At 40.1% G+C, this 27,529-nt stretch overlaps 1 protein-coding gene across 2 annotated transcripts in view; it reads right to left on the bottom strand.

Moving 5' to 3' along the window:
* SLC8A1 (solute carrier family 8 member A1) overlaps positions 1-27,529 on the bottom strand; it is a 509,050-nt gene that overhangs the window by 17,079 nt on the left and 464,442 nt on the right. For both annotated transcript variants that reach the window (XM_073557503.1, XM_073557502.1), the window contains exon 7: positions 25,461-25,736. In XM_073557503.1, coding sequence (XP_073413604.1) covers positions 25,461-25,736 — 276 coding nt within the window. The remainder of the gene's footprint in view (positions 1-25,460; positions 25,737-27,529) is intronic.

Genomic DNA, 27,529 nt, shown 5'->3' with positions numbered 1-27,529 from the left:
TGAAACACTTTTGTTCACACTCTTGAATATAAATGTACTTTTTTTTTTGTTTCTAAAGGTCCAGTGCAAACTTATGTGCTTCCATAGTAACAAACAAAGAATAAACCATGTGGAACCTGATCCTGTAGTCTTGTTCTTCTGCTTTTTGTAACAGACAAATGATTAGCAAAGAGCAGGGGACAGATGGTAGGGAGTGTGACTGCAGGTTTACAGTACACATAAGTTGATTGCTCTGTGTTATCATGGAGACACATAGGATTGCATAGGAACTGTAGTCAGAAAATAATTGGAAAAGTCTATTTCAATTTTAGTTGCATTGTGCAGGTCTACGTTGTAGTTTTACAATGATGATCCTTCTGCCAAAGGTCTGTTATATGATACTGGCCATAGAGCCAAGTATCAGTAGTATGATTCATATCCTGGTGTGAACTTCCAGTATGGTTCTGATACTGGGGCCAAGGTTTAGAAATGCTCTGATGGCCATTATATCATAAGTACACAATAGCATACAGCTGTGGAGGTACAGGCATTAGGGTTTCAGACCCAGCTTACAGTCAAAGCCAATCCAGAGATGATGTGATCACTGTGGTTAAAGCTTTGGAATCCAGAAGGCAACAGATAGTCATACTTATCATAAACACTAATCCTTATATAGATCCATTACCAACGATAATCTGGATGCACTCAATCAATGACGAGCCAAAAAATGGGTCTCCATTGGAAAAAAATCCAAGGAGACCAATGAGGTGCAATACAACTTCAATAAATAAAATCACAAATTTACTCAGAATAAGATAAAAACATAGTTATAGTCAGCAGAAAAAGTAAAAAAGCAACGATACCTCATGAATATCAAAGCACTGTAGTGTGAAGACAGAACAGCATCTATAAGAGCATGTACAAATAAACTCATGGGTTACAAGTGGAAGTTTACATGTGGGGGATAGTTTGTAAGGGACATGCAATAAGTTATACTATGTATATATGAAAATGATATGCATGTATGTGTAATGAATGTTATGTATACATACATGATAGGAGTCAAAATACAATTAATTGCCTAAAAATTATCCCACATTTATCACAACATGTCTAAATACATAAATTAATATAGTGCTCTGGCATAAATCCTCTAAATACCAATGATAACAGTAATTTTAAAGTATTCTACTAATTAAAAAAATCACAAACATTGTAAAAGGAAATAAAGATATATTAGACAACCTTAATGAACAGTTTTGCTGACCCATGTGTGCTGAGCCCCAACGCACATTTCACCCTTCTTCCTCAGGGGGTAAAGGAAGCATGAAGCGAGGTTCGTTTCCAGTGCTTGAAGTGAGCCACAAAGACCTACCCACTGGATTAAGGAATAACTGCTTAGACAGCGCAAGGCAGAGCTATGCCATATCCACCGCTATGCAGGAGGAGCACTGTCAAATTGTACCATAACCCGTTACCCCTTCAAACTTCAAGCACTGGTTAATCTGGCAATTCTTTCACTATGCTCCATCAGGCAATCACTCTACTTGTACCCAGAAATGTAGATTACTTTATACATCCTATGTACAGCATTGTCACTTTTTTTTTTCTTTTCCTGGGTTTTTCCTACGTTTCCCATTTCTCTTTTTTCCCTCCTTTTTCTTTTTTTGATTGAATCATAGAATCATTGAATGTTAGAGTTGGAAGGGACCTCAAGGGTCATCATGTCCAACCCCCTACTGAATGCAGTGCAGGATTCTCTACCACATTGGTTTCCTATTACTAATTTCCACTGAACAGTAGTGGTTGCACATTCTTATTTACTCATCTTTTTTCATATGTTTCTGCTGTGTATTGGTCTACTACATTTTTATATTGGTTTCTGGATCCCCTTCCCTTTTCCTATCATAATTCTTCATACTGGTCCTCACCCATCTTTACATGTGACTCATTGTCTCTTTGTCAATACGTGCAATTCTTGGATCTCTCTAGGACTCCTTCCTCCCTAAATTCCCTCTCATGGTGTAGTTAGGTCCTTCATTCTTTTCTCCCTGAGTCCCTGTTTCTCAGACATCCTTCCCCCCCCCCAATCTTTATTAAAAGATATTATGGTGCTAGTTCAAATATGCTCCCACATGAGAAGTGAAGTATTCCTCGATGTATTGAGTAGTGATAGATCTTTAACAATGAGTTACACGTTTGTTCCTTTTGTGTCTTTTTCCTCTTTTTTTGTCTCTTTTGACATGTTTTATATGGTGATATATACATCCTCATTTATATGTATAATTTGTATATACCTTTTCGGTGAGACTGATGAAGGTCACGTTATAGACCAAATTTGTTGTCTGGAAAATACCACGAATAAAATGTCACCTCTATTGATCACATCCGAGTGCTAAGTTTTCATATTTCTGACCCTTCTGATTGACCATAAGTCTGAGGTAATGGTCACAAGCTCTCAAAGTAAGTCTATGAGATCCTTGTTTTGGCCTCATTTTGGCTCCCATAGACTTACATTGAGCTGTGACTTCTGGATCACCCTGCAAACACTGGAGCGATCCAGCAGGCCACAACCTGCAGAAGATGACCAGAGTGGTGCCAATAAAAGATGAAGATGGCGGCTGGAGAGTATGAGACTAAGTGCAGGGAATTTAGATTATTAGCACCACTCCAGTGCTGCAATAAAAATAATGCTGGAGTGGTGCTTTAATGTCGTGTATTAGATCATTAATTTCCTTTCCAGCTGTACTAATAATCATTGTGGGGAAGATTTATCAAAACTGTCTAAACGCAAACCAATCTATGTTGCCCATACCATCCAATCACAGTGCAGCTTTCATTATACCGTACCTGTTTAAGAAATTAAAGCTGAGCTCTGATTGGTTGCTAGGTTCTCCCGAGATAGTTTTTCTTTTAGTCAGTTTCAATAAATGAAGCCCATTATATTTTGATGTTTAAGATGGTGAATGGTGATGCTTTCCCCTCAGAATCTTACAAATTTGCAACGGACTTTCACGTATTAAATAACAAGTTGAATAAACTTAACTCTTTACATAGGAATCCCAGGCCTTATACATGGATGTGTTACTGGCGAGCCGATGACATGCCTCAGCACAGACTTACAGATAGCAGACTCGAGACTTAATCTTGTAAATTTTTACTTAAGATGTCAAAGCCATTTGACCGTCTTTGCCTAGTTCCCTAGTGCGTAGCATATGCACGATAGTAACTGATGTGCGGTATCATATAGGAAGACTCAGAGATAATTAACTCTTTGGGGATCCAGCTGGCTTCAATGCTAGCAGACTCTGCGTTTTTGGCTTTAAAATGTCATTAAAGTGTTTCTCATGGATTGCTACTCCACAACACACTTTTCGGCTCGGAGCATACAATATAAAGATGTCTCGCAGATATTGGTATTTCCTGGCTGCCTTAAAGTTGAACTGCCAACTTATTAAGTCACACTGGCGGCTGCCACGTTTATGTACGAACCACCCAATTTGTTAGTTCCAGTAAAATCATTTTTTACTGGCATATGAAATAAGTTATAATCTGTGGAAAATAACATTCCAAACTGTCTTTTACGGGGTTATATGGAGCCAATGAACAGCCAAGAGTGTCTTGGTGCTCATTAATTTTGGGGAGCTGAAGAAATAGTAGTTTATTACATAGACAGAAGATTTGGATAATTAACTCATGCTGTGATTGTACAGTCATATGTAAAAGTTTGGGCACCCCTATTAATGTTAACCTTTTTTCTTTATAACAATTTTGGTTTTCGCAACAGCTATTTCAGTTTCATATATCTAATAACTGATGGACTCAGTTATATTTCTGGATTCAAATGAGGTTTATTGTACTAACAGAAAATGTGCAATCTGCATTTAAACAAAATTTGACCAGCGCAAAAGTATGGGCACCCTTATCATTTTCTTGATTTGAACACTCCTAACTACTTTTTACTGACTTCCTGAAGCACTAAATTGGTTTTGTAACCTCATTGAGCTTTGAACTTCATAGCCAGGTATATCAAATCATGAGAAAAGGTATTTAAAGTGGCCACTTGCAAGTAGTTCTCCTATTTGATTCTCCTATGAAGAGTGGCATCATGGTCTCCTCAAATCAACTCTCAAATGATCTGAAAACAAAGATTATTCAACATAGCTTTTCAGGGGAAGGATACAAAAAGTTGTCTCAGAGATTTAACCTGTCAGTTTCCACTGTGAGGAACATAGTAAGGAAATGGAAGAACACAGGTACAGTTCTTGTTAAGCCCAGAAGTGGCAGGCCAAGAAAAATATCAGAAAGGCAGAGAAGAAGAATGGTGAGAACAGTCAAGGACAATCCACAGACCACCTCCAAAGACCTGCAGCATCAACTTGCTGCAGATGGTGTCACTGTGCATCGGTCAACAATACAGCGCATGCATAACGCCTTTTTGTATGACCAAACAACTCAATCTTTGTTTCATCAGTCCACAGGACCTTCTTCCAAAATGTAACTGGCTTGTCCAAATGTGCTTTTCCATACCTCAGGCGACTCTGTTTGTGGCGTGATTGCAGAAACGGCTTCTTCGGCATCACTCTCCCATACAGCTTCTCCTTGTGCAAAGTGCGCTGTATTGTTGACCGATGCACAGTGACACTATCTGCAGCAAGATGATGCTGCAGGTCTTTGGAGGTGGTCTGTGGATTGTCCTTGACTGTTCTCACCATTCTTCTTCTCTGCCTTTCTGATATTTTTCTTGGCCTGCCACTTCTGGGCTTAACAAGAACTGTACCTGTGTTCTTCCATTTCCTTATTATGTTCCTCACAGTGGAAACTGACATGTTAAATCTCTGAGACACCTTTTTTATCCTTCCCCTGAAAAGCTATGTTGAATAATCTTTGTTTTCAGATCATTTGAGAGTTGTTTTGAGGAGCCCATGATGCCACTCTTCATAGGAGAATCAAATAGGAGAACTACTTGCAAGTGGCCACTTTAAATACCTTTTCTCATGATTTGATACACCTGGCTATGAAGTTCAAAGCTTAATGAGGATACAAAACCAATTTAGTGCTTCAGGAAGTCAGTAAAAAGTAGTTAGGAGTGTTCAAATCAAGAAAATGATAAGGGTGCCCATACTTTTGCACCGGTCAAATTTTGTTTAAATGCAGATTGCACATTTTCTGTTAGTACAATAAACCTCATTTGAATCCAGAAATATAACTGAGTCCATCAGTTATTAGATATATGAAACTGAAATACCTGTTGCAAAAACCAAAATTGTTATAAAGAAAAAAGGTTAACATTAATAGGGGTGCCCAAACTTTTACATATGACTGTATGTCTTTAGTCTACCCTGCCGGCAATGCTTTATCTTCATCTGGGTTTTTTTTATTCATTGGCTCATACATGCCCTTTAGCAGTGTCTGAGATTAACTATGATGTCGAAGAGTTAAAAACTCAGTGCCAAGCAATAAAAAAACAAAAAAAAACCCAGTCGGACGCCAGAAAGTTATAGTAATAGACTTAGATCAGGCAACTTGTTCACGTGTAAGTTTATAGTGGCTGCAGTTAGGAGCTGCTGTTGGCTGTGGAGATCCATTGGTGGCCCATTAACTTTAATGTTTGGCATGTAATGCTTCATTTTCCCTACCAGTGGTACTGCAAGCAAACTGAGCATTAAAACAGCAGCTCCTGGCAGCGGGACCCCAACAATTTACACAGGATTTTTCAAAGTCTCTCTACTTCTCAATGTAATCAGTCTGATAAAATAACTTCTAATATATTTTGCTGCTAAATCTTTTCACCTTCGCCTTGTTTTGTGTTTTCTTACATTTTGCATTTTTCTAATATCTTCTGCAAATATCTTGTTTCTTTACTTTACCTAAAAAAGGACCTAAAAGAAGTCTGTTTAAAAAGCTGAAGAATGAAAACAAATGGTAACGCGCAAGTAGGTTATGTGATAGCCAAGTGGTATAAGATGTTCTAGGTACGCTCACCTGACAGTCACAACACCTACAGAAGCATAAGCCAACAACCTATATAGCATATACGGATATTCATGAAGGACAATGAAAACCTACTCAACAAATGAATAAACCAAATTAAATTAAAGTCCAGATTATGAAGACTTAAAAAATATTTTATTAATTACACAATAAAAGCAAAACCAGACAAAAAAGACGTAATGCAATACCATAAAATGTCGTAATGTATGAAGGTAGTTACATAGTAAACACATAAGCCATAAGTAAATATAGTGATCATAAAAATTCCATCCGCAACAAAGTGCATATAATGAGCAGATAAAGAGTATAAAAACTCAAATAAAGTGCATAGGAAATGTAATAAGATCATAGATACCCGTGATCAATGGCTACATGCGTCTCCAGCTCCCTCCAACGTACGTTTCGCTTACCGTGGCTTTCTCAAGGAGTGAGGTAATGGTGCAAATGGGGAAATATTTATATGTAACCCAAACCAATGGAAATTCTTGGTTCCCATATAGAAATGATCAAAAGAATAAATACAAATAATAATAATCGAGCCCCGTATTCAATGTGATATCTCCCAAACTAAACACATATACCAAAAATAAGAAGGAAAAAATGTCCACATAAGATAATAACCAAGTGCGTTCCAGCGTGGAACGCACTCCGCAGCCGCCATAAAAATGGCCGGAAGTGCCTCAAATAGTGCGCCCAATACTGGTGTATGTACTGCTTACAGGAAGCCGGACCCGGAAGTGACGCCCACCCGCTCAGATGAATCAACAGAGCGGAGATAACTACGCCCATTCGGCGGGGAGCAGCACGTCACCATCCACGTGCTGCAGCACCAAATGTAAACAAAGATAACTCCTCCCTTACAAAGGGAGGGGAGTGAGATGTCACAGAAACACGCTCCAGCATGGCAAGTGCAGAGAAGTATACATGTTACATTGAGGAAATTATATGCTCCAATTAGAAATGCAAATGCCATAATATAGCAAAAGATAATTATAACAATTAGAAACATATCCATTGGTAACATATATACAACCCAGATATAAATATTATATGAATGACCGCGGCAAACTGAAATTTACATAAAAAGAAATAGGGGACTATAAGCTATACAAAATCCAATCACAATATATACATCATTTCAATAGCAAATATATGTGCAGTCATATGAATATATCAATACATTGCAGTAATTTTATTAAGAAATAATAAATAAATAATAGGAAAATAATGAGATAAAAAATATATATATTATATTTTTTATCTCATTATTTTCCTATTATTTATTTATTATTTCTTAATAAAATTACTGCAATGTATTGATATATTCATATGACTGCACATATATTTGCTATTGAAATGATGTATATATTGTGATTGGATTTTGTATAGCTTATAGTCCCCTATTTCTTTTTATGTAAATTTCAGTTTGCCGCGGTCATTCATATAATATTTATATCTGGGTTGTATATATGTTACCAATGGATATGTTTCTAATTGTTATAATTATCTTTTGCTATATTATGGCATTTGCATTTCTAATTGGAGCATATAATTTCCTCAATGTAACATGTATACTTCTCTGCACTTGCCATGCTGGAGCGTGTTTCTGTGACATCTCACTCCCCTCCCTTTGTAAGGGAGGAGTTATCTTTGTTTACATTTGGTGCTGCAGCACGTGGATGGTGACGTGCTGCTCCCCGCCGAATGGGCGTAGTTATCTCCGCTCTGTTGATTCATCTGAGCGGGTGGGCGTCACTTCCGGGTCCGGCTTCCTGTAAGCAGTACATACACCAGTATTGGGCGCACTATTTGAGGCACTTCCGGCCATTTTTATGGCGGCTGCGGCGTGCGTTCCACGCTGGAACGCACTTGGTTATTATCTTATGTGGACATTTTTTCCTTCTTATTTTTGGTATATGTGTTTAGTTTGGGAGATATCACATTGAATACGGGGCTCGATTATTATTATTTGTATTTATTCTTTTGATCATTTCTATATGGGAACCAAGAATTTCCATTGGTTTGGGTTACATATAAATATTTCCCCATTTGCACCATTACCTCACTCCTTGAGAAAGCCACGGTAGGCGAAACGTACGTTGGAGGGAGCTGGAGACGCATGTAGCCATTGATCACGGGTATCTATGATCTTATTACATTTCCTATGCACTTTATTTGAGTTTTTATACTCTTTATCTGCTCATTATATGCACTGTGTTGCGGATGGAATTTTTATTATCACTATATTTACTTATGGCTTATGTGTTTACTATGTAACTACCTTCATACATTACGACATTTTATGGTATTGCATTACGTCTTTTTTGTCTGGTTTTGCTTTTATTGTGTAATTAATAAAATATTTTTTAAGTCTTCATAATCTGGACTTTAATTTAATTTGGTTTATTGATTTGTTGAGTAGGTTTTCACCTACAGAAGCATGTAAAGGCTGCAGAAGGACCACCAAGGAGATACGATGCAATGAATGAGGAATACGGTGGTTCAAAGTTCGCGCTACCCAAGGTTCCAAAAAGGTGATCTCATTTTTGGAACCTTGGGCAGCGCAAACTCTGAATCACAGTATACCTCATTCATTAAAAAGCTAAAGACGTCTCCAGCACAGCAGACCAAACTTCCCATGTGAAGTGCCAAATAATGTACCAAAGGCCACCCAGTAATCATCACATGCCATCGTTTTTTACACTATATATCATCTCAGTATAGGTGAAGGGTATTTTTGAAAGTTACTAAAGTTGTATCTCCCTTTAAAAAAATGCGTCCAACATGGATAGTTAGGAAACTTTGCAAATCACTATATTAGGGGATTTGTCTACATTTCTGTAAAAACCCTGCTTTTCCCGGTCCTTGAGTTGCATTGCTATCAGAATATACTGATTTGGAGTACAGATGTTGGCAGTGGAAGGGACAGCTCAGCACCTGTGTCTCACAAATTCTAGGGACAAGCTGCTCCAGGGGATTTTTCCGGTAAGTGCAACATTTAGAGGAGGACACAGGTACTGAACTTTCCAGTGCCAGAATCTGTACTCCAAATGAGTACATTCTGATATCAATGAAACTAAAGGCACGGGTTTGGAAGCCACGTACATAACTTTCTTTGATGGACAAAATTATTGAAAAAAAAAATACAAAATAAAGTTTAGTTACTCTTTAAAGCAACACAGCAAATACACCCTAATTGCCAACTTTCTAGTGCTGCAATCAAGGAGGAGACAAAATATTTCGATGTACCAACCCATGTTTTCCCAGACCTCTAATCTCATCTATGACCCCTAAATGTGCATTTAGGCTAGTTTCACACTTGCTTTTTTTTGCAGCGCGTTTTTCCCGCAAAAAAACGCATTGAAAAAACGCATACAAAAGCATACAACTGCTGCGTTTTTTTCAAGCATTTTTATGAGCATGCATGAAAAAAACGCAGCGTTTTTATGCGTTTGTAAGCGTTTTTAGTGCGTTTTTACCGCGTTTGCGTTTTTTCCAAACATTAGGTGGCCCCTCACACTAACCCAAACCATGACTTTACTAACCCTAACCCTAACCCTAACCCTTAACCAAACCATACCCTAACCCTGACCCTAACCCAAACCCTAACCCTTAACCAAACCATACCCTAACCCTAACCCTTAACCAAACCATACCCTAACCCTGACCCTAACCCTAACCCTGACCCTAACCCTTAACCAAACCATACCCTAACCCTAACCCTGACCCTAACCCTTAACCAAACCATACCCTAACCCTGACCCTAACCCTGACCCTTAACCAAACCATACCCTAACCCTGACCCTAACCCTTAACCAAACCATACCCTAACCCTAACCCTTAACCAAACCATACCCTAACCCTAACCCTGACCCTGACCCTAACCCTAACCTAACCCTTAACCAAACCATACCCTGATCCTAACCCTAACCCTGACCCTAACCCTTAAACAAACCATACCCTAACCCTAACCCTGACCCTAACCCTGACCCTAACCCTAACCCTTAACCAAACCATACCATACCCTAACCCTAACCCTTAACCAAACCATACCCTAACCCTAACCCTGACCCTGACCCTAACCCTGACCCTAACCCTAACCCTTAACCAAACCATACCCTGATCCTAACCCTAACCCTGACCCTGACCCTAACCCTAACCCTTAACCAAACCATACCCTAACCCTAACCCTGACCCTGACCCTAACCCTGACCCTAACCCTAACCAAACCATACCCTGATCCTAACCCTAACCCTGACCCTGACCCTAACCCTTAACCAAACCATACCCTGATCCTAACCCTAACCCTGACCCTGACCCTAACCCTAACCCTAACCCTAAACCCCTTAACTAACCCTAACTCTAACCCAAACCCCTAAATTCCATTGTCTAAACTAATGTTAAAAAAAAAACGCATGTGCAAAAAAACGCATACATAAGCATGCCAATGCGCACGTATGCGCATCCATAGGCTATAATGGCCATTTTTAGCGCAAAATACGTGCGCATGCGCTTTTTTGCAGGGCCAAAAAATGCAACATGCTGCGTCTGGAAAATACAAACGCACACCCCAAAAAAACGCAGCGCATGAAAATCGCATACGTGCGCATGCCAGCGCGCAGGTATGCGCACCCATGTTAAATATAGGGGAAAAAACGCATGCGCAGGTATGCGTTTTTTCCAGCGCAAAAAAACGCAAATGTGAAACCAGCCTTAGACCCTACCAAAACCTACTTTCCAGGTGATTTCAGGTGGCTTCAATTAGCCACCTGCTCTTTTTCTGGGTGCCACCCAGAAAATTTGGAAGAGTTGGCAAGTAAGACACATAAAGGTAATATATATGGACATTAATTATTAGAACACCCTTTTACCTAGATGTTATGGAAGACTTTGCAAGTTCTACAGTTACTCCCTTGACTTCAGGTACATCAAATGGTGGTCACTTAGAGGGGAAATCAGGTGGTGGCTGACTTCCTGGGTAAACTCATGTTCTGCTGCAGAATTTCACGACCTGTGACACAGCATATGCGTCATGAAAGTCGGTGCCAATCCGACCCATGACGCATACCCTGTGTCATGACTTCAAAGCCCCCCTGCGGGTCGGGAGACTGGGGTCAATGAAAGGTCACCCGACCCGCAGATACAGGGGGCTTTGTTCTTCACCACAGGGGGTGTGGCTTGGCCAATCCTGAAATAGCATCGGACATGGCTGGAGACACTAAGTTAACCCCCCCGCCGACTGACGGCGCCGATCGGCCACCGCCACCGACTGACGGCGCCGATCGGCCGCCGCTGTCACAATCTACCCCCCTCCCCCTTCCCTCCGCTCCCCCCACCTTCCGATCCCCCCCCACGATACTCACTAACCCCCTCTGGCCGTCCCGGTGTCCCGTCGTCCGGCCGTCCCGGTCCATGGACGCCCCCAACTTGGAAAATGGTGGGCGCATACGCAGTGCACCCGCCGGCATTTCCAGGCGGCAGATTCATTTTTTTTATTTTGATCACTGCGATAAACTCTCACAGTGATCAAAATAAAAAAAAAAGTAAATCACCGCCCCCCTTATCACCCCCAATAGGGACAAATAATAAAATATTTTTATTTTTCAATTAGGGTTAGAAATAGGGTTAGGGTTAGAAATAGGGCTAGGGTTAGGGCTAGGGTTAGGGGTGTGTTGGGGTTGGGATTAGGGTTAGGTTTGTGATTAGGGTTAGAGTTGGGATTAGGGTTAGGGGTGTGTTGGGGTTATGATTAGGGTTGGGATTAGGGTTAGGGGTGTGTTGGGGTTAGGGTTGGAGATATAATTGAGGGGTTTCCACTGTTTAGGCACATCAGGGGGTCTCCAAACACGACATGGCGCCACCATTTATTCCAGCCAATTTTGCGTTCAAAAAGTCAAACAGTGCTGCCTTCATTCCGAGCCCCGTGTGCCCAAACAGTGGTTTACCCCCATATATGGGGTATCAGTGTACTCAGCAAAAATTGCACAAGAACTTTGGGGGTCTAATTTCTCCTGTTACCCTTGGGAAAATTAAAAATTGGGGGCTAAAAAAATAATTTTTGTGGAGAAAAAATGATTTTTTATTTTCATGGCTCTGCGTTATAAACTTCTGTGAAGCAGTTGGGGGTTCAACGTGCTCACCACACATCTAGATTAGTTCCTTGGGTGGTCTAGTTTCCAAAATGGGGTCACTTGTGGGGGGTTTCCACTGTTTAGGTACATCACGGGCTCTGCAAACGTAACATGACGCCCGCAGACCATTCCATCAAGTCGACATTTCAAAATGTCACTACTTCCCTTCCGAGCCCCAACGTGTGCCCAAACTGGACAACAACTTTTGGGGTCCAATTTATCTTATTACCCTTGTGAAAATAAAAAATAGTGGGCTAAAAATCATTTTTTGAGGGAAAAAAATATTTTTTATTTTCACGGTTCTGCGTTATAAACTTCTGAGAAGCACTTGGGGGTTCAGAATCCTCACCACACATTTAGATAAGCTCCTTAGGGGGTCTAGTTTTCAAAATGGGGTCATTTGTCGGGGGTTTCCACTGTTTCGGTACATCAGGGGCTCTGCAAACGTAACATGACGCCCGCAGACCATTCCATCAAGTCGACATTTCAAAATGTCACTACTTCCCTTCCGAGCCCCAACGTGTGCCCAAACAGTGGCCCCCCCGCATATGGGGTACCAGCGTACTCAGGACAAACTGGACAACAACTTTTGGGGTCCAATTTATCTTATTACCCTTGTGAAAATAAAAAATAGTGGACTAAAAATTATTTTTTGAGGGAAAAAATATTTTTTATTTTCACGGTTCTGCGTTATAAACTTCTGAGAAGCACTTGGGGGTTCAGAATCCTCACCACACATTTAGATAAGCTCCTTAGGGGGTCTAGTTTTCAAAATGGGGTCATTTGTCGGGGGTTTCCACTGTTTCGGTACATCAGGGGCTCTGCAAACGTAACATGACGCCCGCAGACCATTCCATCAAGTCGACATTTCAAAATGTCACTACTTCCCTTCCGAGCCCCAACGTGTGCCCAAACAGTGGCCCCCCCGCATATGGGGTACCAGCGTACTCAGGACAAACTGGACAACAACTTTTGGGGTCCAATTTATCTTATTACCCTTGTGAAAATAAAAAATAGTGGGCTAAAAATCATTTTTTGAGGGAAAAAATATTTTTTATTTTCACGGTTCTGCGTTATAAACTTCTGAGAAGCACTTGGGGGTTCAGAATCCTCACCACACATTTAGAGAAGCTCCTTAGGGGGTCTAGTTTTCAAAATGGGGTCATTTGTCGGGGGTTTCCACTGTTTCGGTACATCAGGGGCTCTGCAAACGTAACATGACGCCCGCAGACCATTCCATCAAGTCAACTTTTCAAAACGTCACTACTTCCCTTCTGAGCCCTGTCGTGCGCCCAAACTTATGGGGTACCAGCGTACTCAGGACAAACTGGACAACAACTTTTGGGGTCCAATTTATCTTATTACCCTTGTGAAAATAAAAAATAGTGGACTAAAAATTATTTTTTGAGGGAAAAAATATTTTTTATTTTCACGGTTCTGCGTTATAAACTTCTGTGAAGCACGTGGGGGTTCAGAGTGCTCATCACACATCTAGATAAGCTCCTTAGGGGGTCTAGTTTCCAAAATGGGGTCATTTGTGGGGGAGCTCCAAAGTTTAGGTACACAGGGGCTCTCCAAACACGACATGGTGTCCGCTAACGATTGGAGCTAATTTTCCATTCAAAAAGTCAATTGGCGCTCCTTCCCTTCTCGGGCCCTGCCGTGCGCTCAAACAGTGGTTTATGACCACATATGAGGTATCGGTGTACTCAGGAGAAATTGACCAACAAATTTTAGGATCCATTTTATCCTGCTACCCACGTGAAAATGAAAAAAATGATGCTAAAAGAACATTTTTGTGAAAAAAAGTACTTTTTTTTTTACGGATCAATTTGTGAAGCACCTGGGGGTTCAAATTGCTCATTATGCATCTACATAAGTTCCTGGGAGGGTCTAGTTTCCAAAATGGGGTCATTTGTGGGGGAGCTCCAATGTTTAGGCACACGGGCTCTCCAAACTTGACATGGCAACCGCTAAATATTCCAGCATATTTTCCATTCAAAAAGTCAAATGGCGCTCCTTCTCTTCTGAGCCCTGCCGTGCGCACAAACAGTGGTTTATGACCACATATGAGGCATCGGTGCACTCAGGAGAAATTGCCCAACAAATTTTATGATCCATTTTATCCTGTTACCCACGTAAAAATGAAAAAATTGATGCTAAAAGAAAATTTTTGTTGGAAAAATTAAAATGTCCATTTTTCCTTCCACGTTGCTTTAGTTCCTGTGAAGCACCTGAAGGGTTAATAATCTTCTTGAATGTAGTTTTGAGTAGTTTGAGAGGTGCAGTTTTTAGAATGGTGTCCCTTTTGGGTATTTTCTGCCATATAGACCCCTCAAAGTGACTTCAAATGTGATGTGGTCCCTAAAAAAATGGTTTTGTAAATTGTTTTGTAATAATGAGAAATCGCTGGTCAACCTTTAACCCTTATAACTTCCTAACAAAATAAAAAATTTTGTTTCCAAAATTGTTCTGATGTAAAGTAGACATGTGGGAAATGTTATTTAGTAACTATTTTGTGTCACATACCTCTCTGGTTTAACAGAATAAAAATTCAAAATTTGAAAATTGCGAAATTTTCAAAATTTTCGCCAAATTTCCATTTTTTCCACAAATAAACGCAAAAATTATCGACCTAAATTTACCACTAACATGAAGCCCAATATGTCACGAAAAAACAATCTCAGAATCGCTAGGATGCGTTGAAGCGTTCCTGAGTTATTACCTCATAAAGGGACACTGGTCAGAATTGCAAAAAATGGCCTGGTCATTAAGGTCAAAATAGGCTGGGTCATGAAGGGGTTAATAATAAGAGAAAAGAACTTGCGGCACTCACCGAGCTACATAAAAAACTTCCTTTATTTCCAAAATAAGTGCATATCACCGGAGAGAGTTACTGGGTCAGATGAAGCGTAGGTGAAAGCGACACAGCCGTTACCCAGTCCCACACCATGTAACTCTCTCCTGTGATATGCACTTATTTGGAAATCAAGGTCGTTTTTTATGTAGCTTGCTGAGTACCATAAGTTCTCTATTATTATTCTACTTTGTCTCCTTCTATTCACTGAGCATCACCGCTTCTTTTTCCTCCTAGCCCTGGCAAATCCTATTTTCCCACTGATGTTAGTGTTTGGTGCCTAGCACTTACTTCTATATTTTTTTTTTAATTTAGAGATTTAAGAGATGTTCCATAAATAAATTATCATATGAATACTATTTGGAGACGGGAACTGTTTTTTTTTAAGATGGGTAATGCTAGAGATGAACTCTTTTATGTCTATCCATGTTGTGATTATCGCTAACCTTATTTGCATGTAGATAACACCGAGCCCAATGATGCAAGAAATTCAGAATGTAAGTTTTCAAAAAAAAAGCAAAACTGAATTAGCAATTACAGGCTTCCACCTAAGAAGAATATACTTACAATACAAGAGGAAAGCAATTTACCCAAGGCACTGGCAGGCGGACTTAATCTTCCATACACAAAGTAGAGCTTATTCTAAAATAGGAGACCTTACCCCTGTAAGACAATCTAATGGGAAGAATATGAACAAAGCTAGCACTACTAAGAAACATAAGAGGACAGAATGACAGAAGAGATGGGATGTTCTCTACCCGTCTTAATGATAAAGTATGATATAATACAAGAAGACATGGAAGCATTCATCCATACAACCTTCACGCGACTTTGAAGTTTAAAACAAGCAATATAAAGTTACTAAAACAAAGCGATATAAAGGTGCAAGTGGATAAGGAAAAAAAAAAGTGTTATCTTGGCTCATAGCTGACATTTCTTGCTTATGTCAGATGTAATTTTAATATTGGAATACCTGTCAACATTTGCCAAGTGTATCTGCTTCCACAACGAGTTACTGGGATCACCTCCACGTGCTGTCTATATATATGTCACACATATGGTATACCATTTACATAATACGCCAACCATTTAAATTGGAGATTCCCTGAATCTCTTGCACTAAGCTGTTGATTCCCGATTCTAAGCCCTGTAACCACTGTGATTAACTGGAATATCCTACAATAAAACCTCATCACGTCTCCACTGCCCAGCAATGCAGCCGCTTTGACACTAAGCAGGGTCTAATAACTTTGCCGGCGTTACGTATAACAGTGAGAAGATTAGAGCTGTGCAGCTACTAAGGGTTTCCAACATCTGTAAATTCCTAGTCAGTCTGCAAAAATGAAGCATTTCTTCCACTATACATTAAAACATACAGTGGAATGTAAACGTTTGGGCACCCCTTTTCAAAATGACTGTTATTGTAAACAGTTAAGCAAGCTGAAGATGAAATGATCTCTAAGGCCATGTGCACACGCTGCGGTTTTGCTGCGGTTTTGGCCCTGCAGAACTGCAGCATTTCCGCAGACATGGTACTTTACCATGTTAACCTATGGGTTTTAAAAACCGCAGTGCTCACGCTGCGGTTTTTTACCTGCGGAAAAGCTGCGTTTTTTTTTCCGCAGCATGTCAATTGTTTCTGCGGATTCTGCTGCGGTTTGCCACCTATTCCATTGTCCAGGTGTCAAACCGCAGGGCAAAACCGCAGGCCAAACCGCAGGTCACTTTACCTGCGGTTTTACCTGCGGTTCCGCAGGAAAAAACCCACAGGTGAATCTGCAGTGTGTGCACATACCCTAAAAGACCTAAAAGTTAAAGATGACGCATTTCCTTTGTATTTTAGGCAAACAATTATATATATTTTCATCTTTTACATTTGAAAAATTGCAAAAAGGAAAATAGGCCAATGCAAAAGTTTGGGCAGCCTACGTGATTAGTACCTAGTAGCACCCCCTTTTGCAAGTATTACAGCCTGTATAATTGTTTTTTGCAGCCAGACACATGCCTTTCATTTCTTGCCTGAGGGATTTTCATCCATTCTTCCTTGGAAAATTCTTCCAGTTATGTGAGATTCCTGGGTCGTCTTGCATGTACTGCTATTTTGAGTTCTAGCCACAGATTTTCAATGATGTTCAGATCAGGGGACTATGAGGGCCATGGTAAAGCCTTCAGCTTGTGCCTTTTGAGGTAGTCTATCGTGGATTTTGATGTGTGTTTAGGATCATTATCCATTTGTAGAAGCCATCCTCTTTTCAACTTCAGTTGTTTTACAGATTGTGTTATATTTGCATCAATACTTTGCTGAAATTTCATTGAATCCATTCTTCCCTCTACCAGTAAAGTCTTCCCCGCCATGCCATTGGCTGAAACACAACCCCAAAGCATGAATGATTCATTCTCTTGCTTAATGGTTGGCAAGATGTTCCTTTCCTGAAATTCTGTGCCCTTGTTTTCTCCACACATACCTTTGATCATTGTGGCCAAAGAGTTCTATTTTGACCTCATTGGTCCACAGGACTTGTTTCCAAAATCCATGAGGCTTGTTTTGAGTTTCTTCTGCTTACTTCTGACACTGAATTTTATGGTGAGGATGCAGGTGAGGTTTTCTTCTGATGAGTCTTCCATGAAGGCCATATTTGTGCAGGTGTCTCTCATCTGTAGAACAATGTACCACAATTCCAGAGTCTACTACATCTTTCTGAAGATCTTTTGCAGTCAAGAGGGGGTTACGATTTGCCTCTCTAGCAATCCTACAAGCAGTTCTCACTGAAATTTTGCTTGGTTTTCCAGACCTTATCTTGATCTACACTATTCCTGTTAACTGCCATTTCCTAATTATATTTTGAGCTGAGGAAAGGGCAACTTGACAACGATTTGCTATATTCTTAAGGTCTCCCTTCACCTGCTTATTGGGCATCCACCATTTTGATTTTCAGAATGCTAGGCAGCTGCTTAGAAGAACCCATGGCTGCTGTTTTTAACACAAGGTTAGAGGCGGCTGGGTTTTTATAAAGTAAATTTGAATCACCTAGCCTTTCCTGTTGTGAAGAAGAAACGGAGAGTGGTGGTCATGGGGGATTCCCTGTTGAGAGGAACAGAGGCCGCTATCTGCAGACGGATATAACTTCAAGAGAAAAGTGCTGTCTTCCAGGTGCAAAAATTAAAGATGTGTCTGACAGGATATCAGGACTCTTCAGACCTACAGATGACTACCCATTCCTGCTACTACATGTGGGGACAAATGACACCGCAAGAAACGACCTGGAAACCATCTGCAGAGACTTTGAAGACTTAGGCAAGAAAGTGAAAGAACTGGGAGCGCAGGTGGTCTTCTCTTCCATCCTCCCAGTGGATGGCCATGGAACAAGGAGGTGGAATAAGATTCTGCAGGTGAACAACTGGCTACGTCGATGGTGCCGTCAGCAACGATTTGGATTTCTGGATCACGGAGTGAACTACTTATACGATGGACTACTTGCTAGAGATGGGGTGCACCTTACGAAGACTGGAAAGCATGTATTGGAAGTTGCCTTGCTACACTTGTAAGGAGAGCTTTAAACTAGAACAACATGGGAAGGGAAGCAAAAGACCAGAAAAAGCCATACACCTGACAAATGCTATTGAGAACTCTGCTATTAGAAGTGGAAAGGAAGAACAAAGACGAAAGAATCTAATTAATAAAAATATTGGAGAAAGAGAAACCAATCACAAACTAAAATGTTTCTATACTAATGCACAAAGCATGGGCAACAAACAAGGAGAATTGGAACTACTAACACAGGAAAAGAAATATGATGTCATTGGAATCACTGAAACTTGGTAGGACAATACACATGATTGGAATACAAGACTAGAAGGATACAACTTATTTGCAAGAAACAGACTTGATAAACGAGGAGGGGGTGTTGCATTGTATGTTAGAAACGCGTATATCTGCACAGAGATTGAAGCTTCAGAGACTGGGAGTTCTGTGGAAACTGTTTGGGTAAGAATACAAGGACAGAACAATGGAAAGGACACCATTGTAGGCATTTACTACAGGCCGCCTGTGCAAGCTGAAGATATGGATGAACTCTTTATGCATCAAATGGCCAAGTTCTCCAAAAAATATGACATAGTTGTCATGGGAGATTTCAACTATCCAGACATTTGTTGGGAATCTCTCTCAGGCAAAACTAACAGGTCAAGGAAATTCTTATCCTCTCTTGCTGACAACTTTATCTTCCAAAAGGTAGGGGAGAAAACAAGGGGAACTGCTACCTTGGATCTAATCCTTATAAACAGGGAGGAAATGGTTGAGGAGGTAAAAGTGGCTGGAACCCTAGGAGGTAGCGACCATGCTATTTTAGAATTTTGGATAACTAGAGGCGGAAGACCTGTGAAGACTCAGACGTCAAGGTTAGATTTCAGAAAGGCAGATTTTAAGGGATTCAGAAAGAGAATTGGAGGGATCCAATGGCTGGATATCCTTAAAGACAAAAATGTCCAGGAAGGATGGGAAATCTTGAAAAATGAAATTCTCAAAGCACAGTTGTTAACAATTCCGAAAAGAGGGAAGAATAGGAAGCATTTAAGGAAACCAGGATGGGTGAACACAGAACTTAAGCACATGCTAAAAAGGAAGAAAAAAATGTTTATAAAATGGAAAGAGGGAGGCATATCTAAAGAAGAATATAATGCTGTCTGCAGAACCTGCAGGGCACAAATCAGATTATCTAAAGCTGAAAATGAATTGAGGCTTGCAAGAGATGTCAAAAGCAATAATAAAGGATTTTGGGGATATGTCAAAAGTAAAAGAAAAGTCAAAGATGCTATAGGATTTTTACAGGATGAAAATGATGAAATGGTAAGACAGGATGTTGAGAAGGCTGAACTTTTAAATTCCTATTTTGCATCTGTTTTCTCTCAGAAAGGAAATGTAACACCAACTGTTATTCACTGTCCTATTAAGGAAATAGAAGAATCCAGGATATCTATAAACAGAAAGATAGTGAGGAAACACTTAGCTAACCTAAATGAATTCAAGTCTCCAGGTCTAGATGAATTACACCCCAGAGTACTGAAGGAGATAGCAGAAGAAATTTTTGAACCCCTCTTCATAATCTTTGAAAATTCTTGGAGAACAGGAGAAGTGCCAGAAGACTGGAGAAGAGCAAATGTTGTTCCTATCTTCAAAAAGGGGAAGAAGGTGGACCCAGGCAACTATAGGCCGGTGAGTCTGACTTCTATACCAGGAGAGATCTTTGAACAAATTATTAAACAACATGTATGTCAATACCTGGATAAGAATGAAGTGATCAAACAGAGTCAGCATGGGTTTGTAACTAATAAGTCATGTCAGACTAACTTAATTTCCTTCTATGACGGTATCACTGATTGGTTGGATCAAGGAAATGCTGTAGATATAGTATATCTTGACTTCAGCAAAGCATTTGACAAAGTCTCTCATACAATCCTTATTGAAAAAATGACTAAGTATGGAATGGACAAGGCAACTGTTAGGTGGATTCATAACTGGCTTAGTGATCGGACCCAAAGAGTGGTCGTAAATGGCTGCACATCCAGTTGGAAGAATGTCTCAAGTGGGGTACCACAGGGCTCTGTCCTGGGCCCTGTATTGTTCAACATCTTTATCAACGATTTAGATGAAGGAATTGAGGGTAAACTGATTAAATTTGCTGATGACACAAAGCTAGGAGGGATAGCTAATACTAGAGAAGAGAGAGAGAGGATTCAAAAAGATTTAAATAAACTGGAGAAGTGGGCAGCAACTAACAGAATGGTTTTTAACAGGGAGAAATGCAAAGTACTACATCTGGGCAATAAAAATGAAAAAAGCATATATAGAATGGGAGGAATAGGGCTAAGTGACAGCACATGTGAAAAAGACTTGGGTATACTAATAGATCACAGACTGAATATGAGTCAACAGTGTGATGCAGCAGCAAAAAAGGCAAATGCAATTCTAGGATGTATTAACAGAAGCATACAGTCTAGATCACGTGAAGTCATTACTTCCCTCTACTCCTCTTTGGTCAGACCTCATCTGGAATATTGTGTCCAGTTTTGGGCACCACATTTTAAAAAAGACATCAACAAACTGGAGCAAGTTCAGAAAAGAGCGACCAGAATGGTGACCGGTCTGCAAACCCTGTCTTATGAGGAAAGGTTGCAGGATTTGGGAATGTTTAGTTTGCAAAAGAGAAGACTGAGAGGAGACTTAATAGCTGTCTACAAATATCTAAAGGGCTGTCACATTGTAGAAGGATCAACTTTATTCTCATTTGCACAAGGAAAGACTAGAAGCAATGGGATGAAACTGAATGGGAGGAGACACAGATTAGATATTAGAAAAAACTTTTTGACAGTTAGAGTGATCAATGAGTGGAACAGGCTGCCACGAGAAGTTGTGAGTTCTCCTTCAATGGAAGTCTTCAAACAGAGGCTGGACAGACATCTGACTGGGATGATTTAGCGAATCCTGCTTTGAGCAGGGGGTTGGACCAGATGGCCCAGGAGGTCCCTTCCAACTCTACGATTCTATGATTCTATGAACAATGATAGTGAACAAGGCCTTAAACCTTGGTCAAAGTTGTCTGAGCATAAAAATCTCCAAGGGGGCCCAAACTTTTGCATCGGCCAATTTTCCTTTTTGTAAATTTTAAAATGTAAAAAATTACAATATACCGGTATTTTTTTTTTGCCTAAAATGCAAATAAAATGGGTCTTTAACTTTAGGCCTTTTAGAGATAATGTCACCTTCAATTTGTTTAACTGTTCACAATAATAGAAATTTTGACCAGCGCTGCCCAAACTTTTACATGCCACTGTATATACATCCGTAATTTTTTTTTTTGCTGGGAGAGCTTGTACAAATAATAATAATAATAATAAGAAATAATAATAATAAATTGCTCATAATCTTTATGACTTATTATTACATTTAACATTGTAAAAATACAGTATCTGTTTATGAATATTTTTAAAATTTTTCGAGGGAAAAAATAATTGGGTTGACAACCTGGAATAACACGCATTCCTTCAAAATACTTTTATTACTTCAATGGCTCCTCTTACTTGGTGGAGGACTTAAGGTACTCGTGGACTGGAAATGTCTCTTGCGACTGCTATACCTGGCCACAGATAAACTCTGTTTAAGGGAGGTAGAGACCTATTAGAAAATTAGGGTGAGTTCATAGGGAAGAGCCCAACAAAACCAAAACTATATGACTTCAGGAGAAAGCCAGATGCATCACTTGGCTATTTTTACAATTATTGGAGAAAAGGTAAAGCATGCACACCTCTGATCCATTCAACACAAGGCTTTGAAGAGCCCGGACTTGGGATCCAAAGTCTCATTCTCGGGATCATTTGGTGTCTCAGAGATGGGATCCCCTGCAATCAGCAAGTTGTTCCAAATCCTATGAATAAGGGATAGCTTTTCACTTTAAAAGAATACACTTTTAATATACTGTAGATATGACCATAATTCTCTTGGATTGGGCTGTCCACATTTTTATTATCAATGTACATGTGTCCTTTTACACAAGCCACTCCTACTACAAACATTAGCAGGTGTTCAGTTAGTTTGGGGGTCTCCTACTTGGGTCCATCATGTTTAGAAGAAAAAAATAGGTTTTAATACTGGTACACCATCAATCCTATTAAAAAAAATAACCTGCTGGCTTGGACATTCTGTGCAGTCTACAGTGTGTACAGAAACTATTCAGACCCCTTTAAATTTTTCACTCTTTGTTTCATTGCAGCCATTTGATAAATTCAAAAAGGTTCATTTTTTTCTCATTAATGTACATTCTGCACCCCATCTTGACTGAAAAAAAACAGAAATGTAGACATTTTTGCAAATTTATTAAAAATGAAAAACTGAAATATCACATGGTCATAAGTATTCAGACCATTTGGTCAGACACTCATATTTAAGTCACATGCTGTCCATTTCCTTGTGATCCTCCTTGAGATGGTTCAACCCCTTCATTGGAGTCTAGATGTGTTAAATTAAACTGATAGGACTTGATTTGTAAAGTTTACACACAGTCCAGAGTGAATAAGGATTTCAATTAATAAATTACAAGTTATAGTGAATATTAAAGCTTTATAGAAATCTGTTCAGTTTCTCCTGAAATACACATGATGCTGACAGATCAGATTGTGTTAGAACAGTGCATGAGTCCCCTTCCTCCTCATCATGGACCCCAGCATTTTCACTTACCCGCCCACGCTGCGCCCATCTGTTTCCTCCCAATACCTGCGCATGACACGCAGGTGTCCTGGGAGTGTGCTGAGGGGGTACGCGCTCCCTGCCCCTTAAAAGAGCAGCATGCACACTTCTGAAAACATCCCCAGCCAATAGCTGGGAGACGCCTGTTATATAAGGCACCCTTCCCTATTGGGAGGTGCCTTAGCAACCTCAGTTTCAGGGTGTATCCTGCTACCTAGTTGTAAAGTCGCTATAGCTATGCTCCCTGAATTTAATCCTGTCTATCTGACCCTGTCTGTCCTGTCTGATGTTCATCCTGCCCGCTCTGCTGCTCGTCCTAACTCTACATAGTTCTGAGCCTGATGCGCATTGTCCGCACCTATACCGCTACCCTCACCAGTCCAGGATGTACCTGCACCTGTTATCGTACTCCAGAGACCGCCCTGTGTTCCTGAACCTACCCAGTAAGTCCTGATCATGAACCTGTTCTTTCTGCCAGCTCTTTCTCTCTCTCCTGACTTACACCACACACTGCATTGGACTTCAGCAGAAAGTCCGTGTTGGGTGTTCAGCCCTGAACAGTGACTGTCCGTTACAAACGCAGAATATTTCTGATCGGGTTCGTCCATCTCTAGTCCTGGGTTTACATCCCACTAAGGACAGCATCTGCAAGGAGTTTGCATGATCTAATTGGTTTATGTGGGTTTACTCTGGATTTCTTCCACACTCCAAAGACATTCTGATAGGAGTTTTAGATTGTGAGCCCCAATGGGTACAGTGATGATAATGTCTATAAAGTGCTGTGGACATTAATGGCGTCATATAAGTGCATAAATTGAATATGGAGACCATGAATTTAGGTATATTGCTAAAAATGGTGATGAGCTTATCATTTTGAAAGACATCTGTTCCCTATGCAGAATTGGTAATTATCGTCATAGAATAAACTTAAATAGTTCACACGCTAATGCATTTTATTTACATATGAGGGCAACAAGAATTATTGCAATGTTCCCGTGACTTGATCAAATATGAGATAAGAACCCGTAAACTGCTAAAGCTATAGTTGTCTGGCAACTGAAAAATTGCTTTATGAAGAAGTCTATTAAGATGTTTCTAATGTTAAATCAGTGCTATGAATAATTTATCGGATGGGGAAAATGCAATCTCCTGACGAACACGGTATGATGAAAACAGATGCATGTTTTATGTGCTTGGACACCTTCATATTTTTCCTATAAAGCGACTTTAAAAAAGAAAAAAAGCGGTAAAAATTCTAGATGGTGACTCGACATTTATGACGAATATTGAATGTTGCTAGCTCAGGTCCTTTTTCCTCAATAGGGATATATATTGAAACGCATGTCTTCTAAGATCCTTCCTCATGATGAGATTCTGAACCATGCCAACCGGGAATAGTGCAGACTACCTCCTTGCTGTCTGGTGCATCATGTGTAGATCTTAGTTTTATATGTAGTGTATTAATTGCTTGGACTATTATAATATTTCTAAAGACTTTACCTTAGCCGCACATTGAGATATAATAAATGTAACTTCAGTAGTTAACCCTTCAGCCCTGTTCACACTTTTGACTCAGTGTATAGCTAACAATATATACAGTATTACATCAATGAGCAGTTAGCACGATGTCATCAGAATTTTCTCTCACCCACTTATGTCAATGGAGTCCCCAGATGCAGCACCTGATTGCGAAACCTATGTCTATGGTTGTGATCCCGAAGCAATCTAAAACTAAGCTTGTAGAACTACGAGAAATACCAATGACCTCCAACTTTGTCAGCAAAATTCGATTTACAGCATGTCACCAATGAAGCAGCAGACTCTGCTTTACAGTTGTATTTATGAGTAGTAAATCATTTCAGACAATGTTCTTAAGTTATCGCTGCTTAAATAACTCAATGATCACTGACAAGCTATGCTTATTAGCTGTGCTGTCTGTTAAAAGCACAGCACAAGTTCCCCAAGGGACAAGGCATGCACCCCCTACGGTACAAGTAACACTGGTTGCAAGCTTTGGTGCTAGGGTATATTATAAATTAAATGCTTAAAGTGCAATTCCCTAATAATGTAATTTGCAGGTTAAGGCAAAGCTGTGACCCAAAATATTAAGGAGGGCACCCTTTTATAGTCACAACCCTAACCCTTTATTGTGGCAATGGACGAAGACAAGTATGTAGTAGGTGTAGTAGTAATTTTCTCCTTGTCACAACGGAGACCACCCATCCAATTCTATAAGCGTAATTCTATAAACAGCACTTACCAGGTACCGATGTTCCCAGAGCTACAAAAACAACGGCAGTAACAGAATCCTTCAAGCCGATGGTACAACCAAAATGAGAAGCCAAATCTCCAATGAATGCTGTGAGGAGACCAATCATTGTAATGGACACAATAAAACAGGCCCATCCATTCCAATACTCCGTAGGTGGGACAAAGGCGAAGAGAACTTTCCAGAAGACGGTCAGAAAATGCATCACATAGTCGAAGCAAGATGGCAGTTTTTCCTCTCCACATTCATCGTCATCATCATCCTCTCCTATAGAAAATATACAAATATATTATTAAAGTCTTCACATACCAACAGGTGAGAAACCATTACATTTGTAATAACTTTTCATTATAACTCGGAAGCATGATGCGGAAACGAAAACATTTAGAGAAAACCGCATGTTCCAATTCCTTGTATGAAAAAATCCAAATTTTAGTCTATCTCGATTTCTAAAAAAGCATGTGGTAGCATTATATATACTCCATAGAAAATATCTGACATGTTTCTCGTGTTACTGCAGTAACGCACTTGATAATACTGTATGAGTACCGGTCTATGGCCTTTGTATTTAAGAAAAGAGTAGGCAGCTCAAAATGGTGAGTTTTCAATATACACTAATATTCAAAAGTTGTCAGACAGGTTCCTAATGCCCCTCGAAAAGACCCGACTTTCTAGCAAAGGTCAGCCTGAAGTTTCGGGTTATGGGATCCTGAAATGCAGAGCTGTGAGGGAGTGAGATCTCGGTTTTCACTTTAAGTCAGTGCTGACAAATACTTTACCATTTGGTAACCTCTTAGGCTGGTTTCACACTTGCGTTTTTTTTCGCGGGATTTTAGCGCTAAAAAACGCATGCGTTTTTTTTCCTATACTTTGCATGGGATGCGCTTATGTGCGCATACACACGCGTTTGTATGCGTTTTTGCGCGCATGCGTTTTTTTGCGGTATGCGCTCGGGCGCACAAAATGCATCCTGTTGCATTTTTTGGGCGTCCGACTTGCCTCAAAAAAACGCATGCGGGCGCAATGCGTTTTTTTTACAGCAAGACACCCATTATAAGTCTATGGATGCGCATATGTGCGCATTGGCATGCTTAGTAACGTATTCAGCAGTACTGAGTAGTGCAAAGAGGAGATTTTGCAATTAGGCTCAAGAACTTACTCTTTCACAGTTAGGAGAACACATACAGACTCAATTAGTAATTAAAGTAAGGTCCTGTAGGGAGACATTAGTGACCCTTCTGGCCACTTTTGCTGATGAGTGTTATACTGAAAAATCACCAGGCTCATCTTAGGCTACCCACTCTATTCTCAAATAGAAATGGCAGCCCCGCACTGGTGACAGGTCACAACTGGGATAACTAATACAGAAAAAAGTGAAACAGCTGGACCATGCAATATGTTTATATTTATTATGTAGAACTACTTTGTAGTTATCTTGATTGATACCTTTGTACTTATTTCTTAAATTATATACTGTATACTATAGAATATTACTATAGGAAAGATTCTTTGACTTTCCATCCGCAAACACACATTAGCGTACTGTAGTATGGATAACACTTATCAAAAGCTAAGCAGAAGTGACTTTCCCTATCTTTTCTCTTGAGATAAAGGGACTGTCCAGTCAGTCAAAGTATACCAATGAACGATCCACGGGATGGGTCATTGAGACAAGATTGCTGGAGGTCTGAACCCAGCACAACCATCGAGCAGATGTTATTTGTTCTGGTGGCTGCCAGATGTAAAAACTTTGAATGGATCTGCAAAGCACAACTCCAATCCACATGTAGTAGTCACTACCAGGTACTGCAGAACGCCTCCTATTCAAAAGAACAGAATTGTGGAGTAAAAGAAAAGGAGAGGTTCTGCAGTACCTGGCAGAAAAGAAAAGGAGCTGTTCTGCAATACCTGGCAGAAAAGAAAAGGAGCTGTTCTGCAGTACCTGGCAGAAAAGAAAAGGAGCTGTTCTGCAGTACCTGGCAGAAAAGAAAAGGAGCTGTTCTGCAGTACCTGACAGAAAAGAAAAGGAGCTGTTCTGCAGTACCTGGCAGAAAGGAAAA

This window comes from Dendrobates tinctorius, unplaced genomic scaffold (assembly GCF_039654945.1).
Source record: "Dendrobates tinctorius isolate UK_male_01 unplaced genomic scaffold, ASM3965494v1 ptg000250l, whole genome shotgun sequence".
Taxonomy (NCBI): domain Eukaryota; kingdom Metazoa; phylum Chordata; class Amphibia; order Anura; family Dendrobatidae; genus Dendrobates; species Dendrobates tinctorius.
Note: the sequence above shows the minus strand (reverse complement) of the source record. Positions and strands in the feature narration are given on the sequence as shown.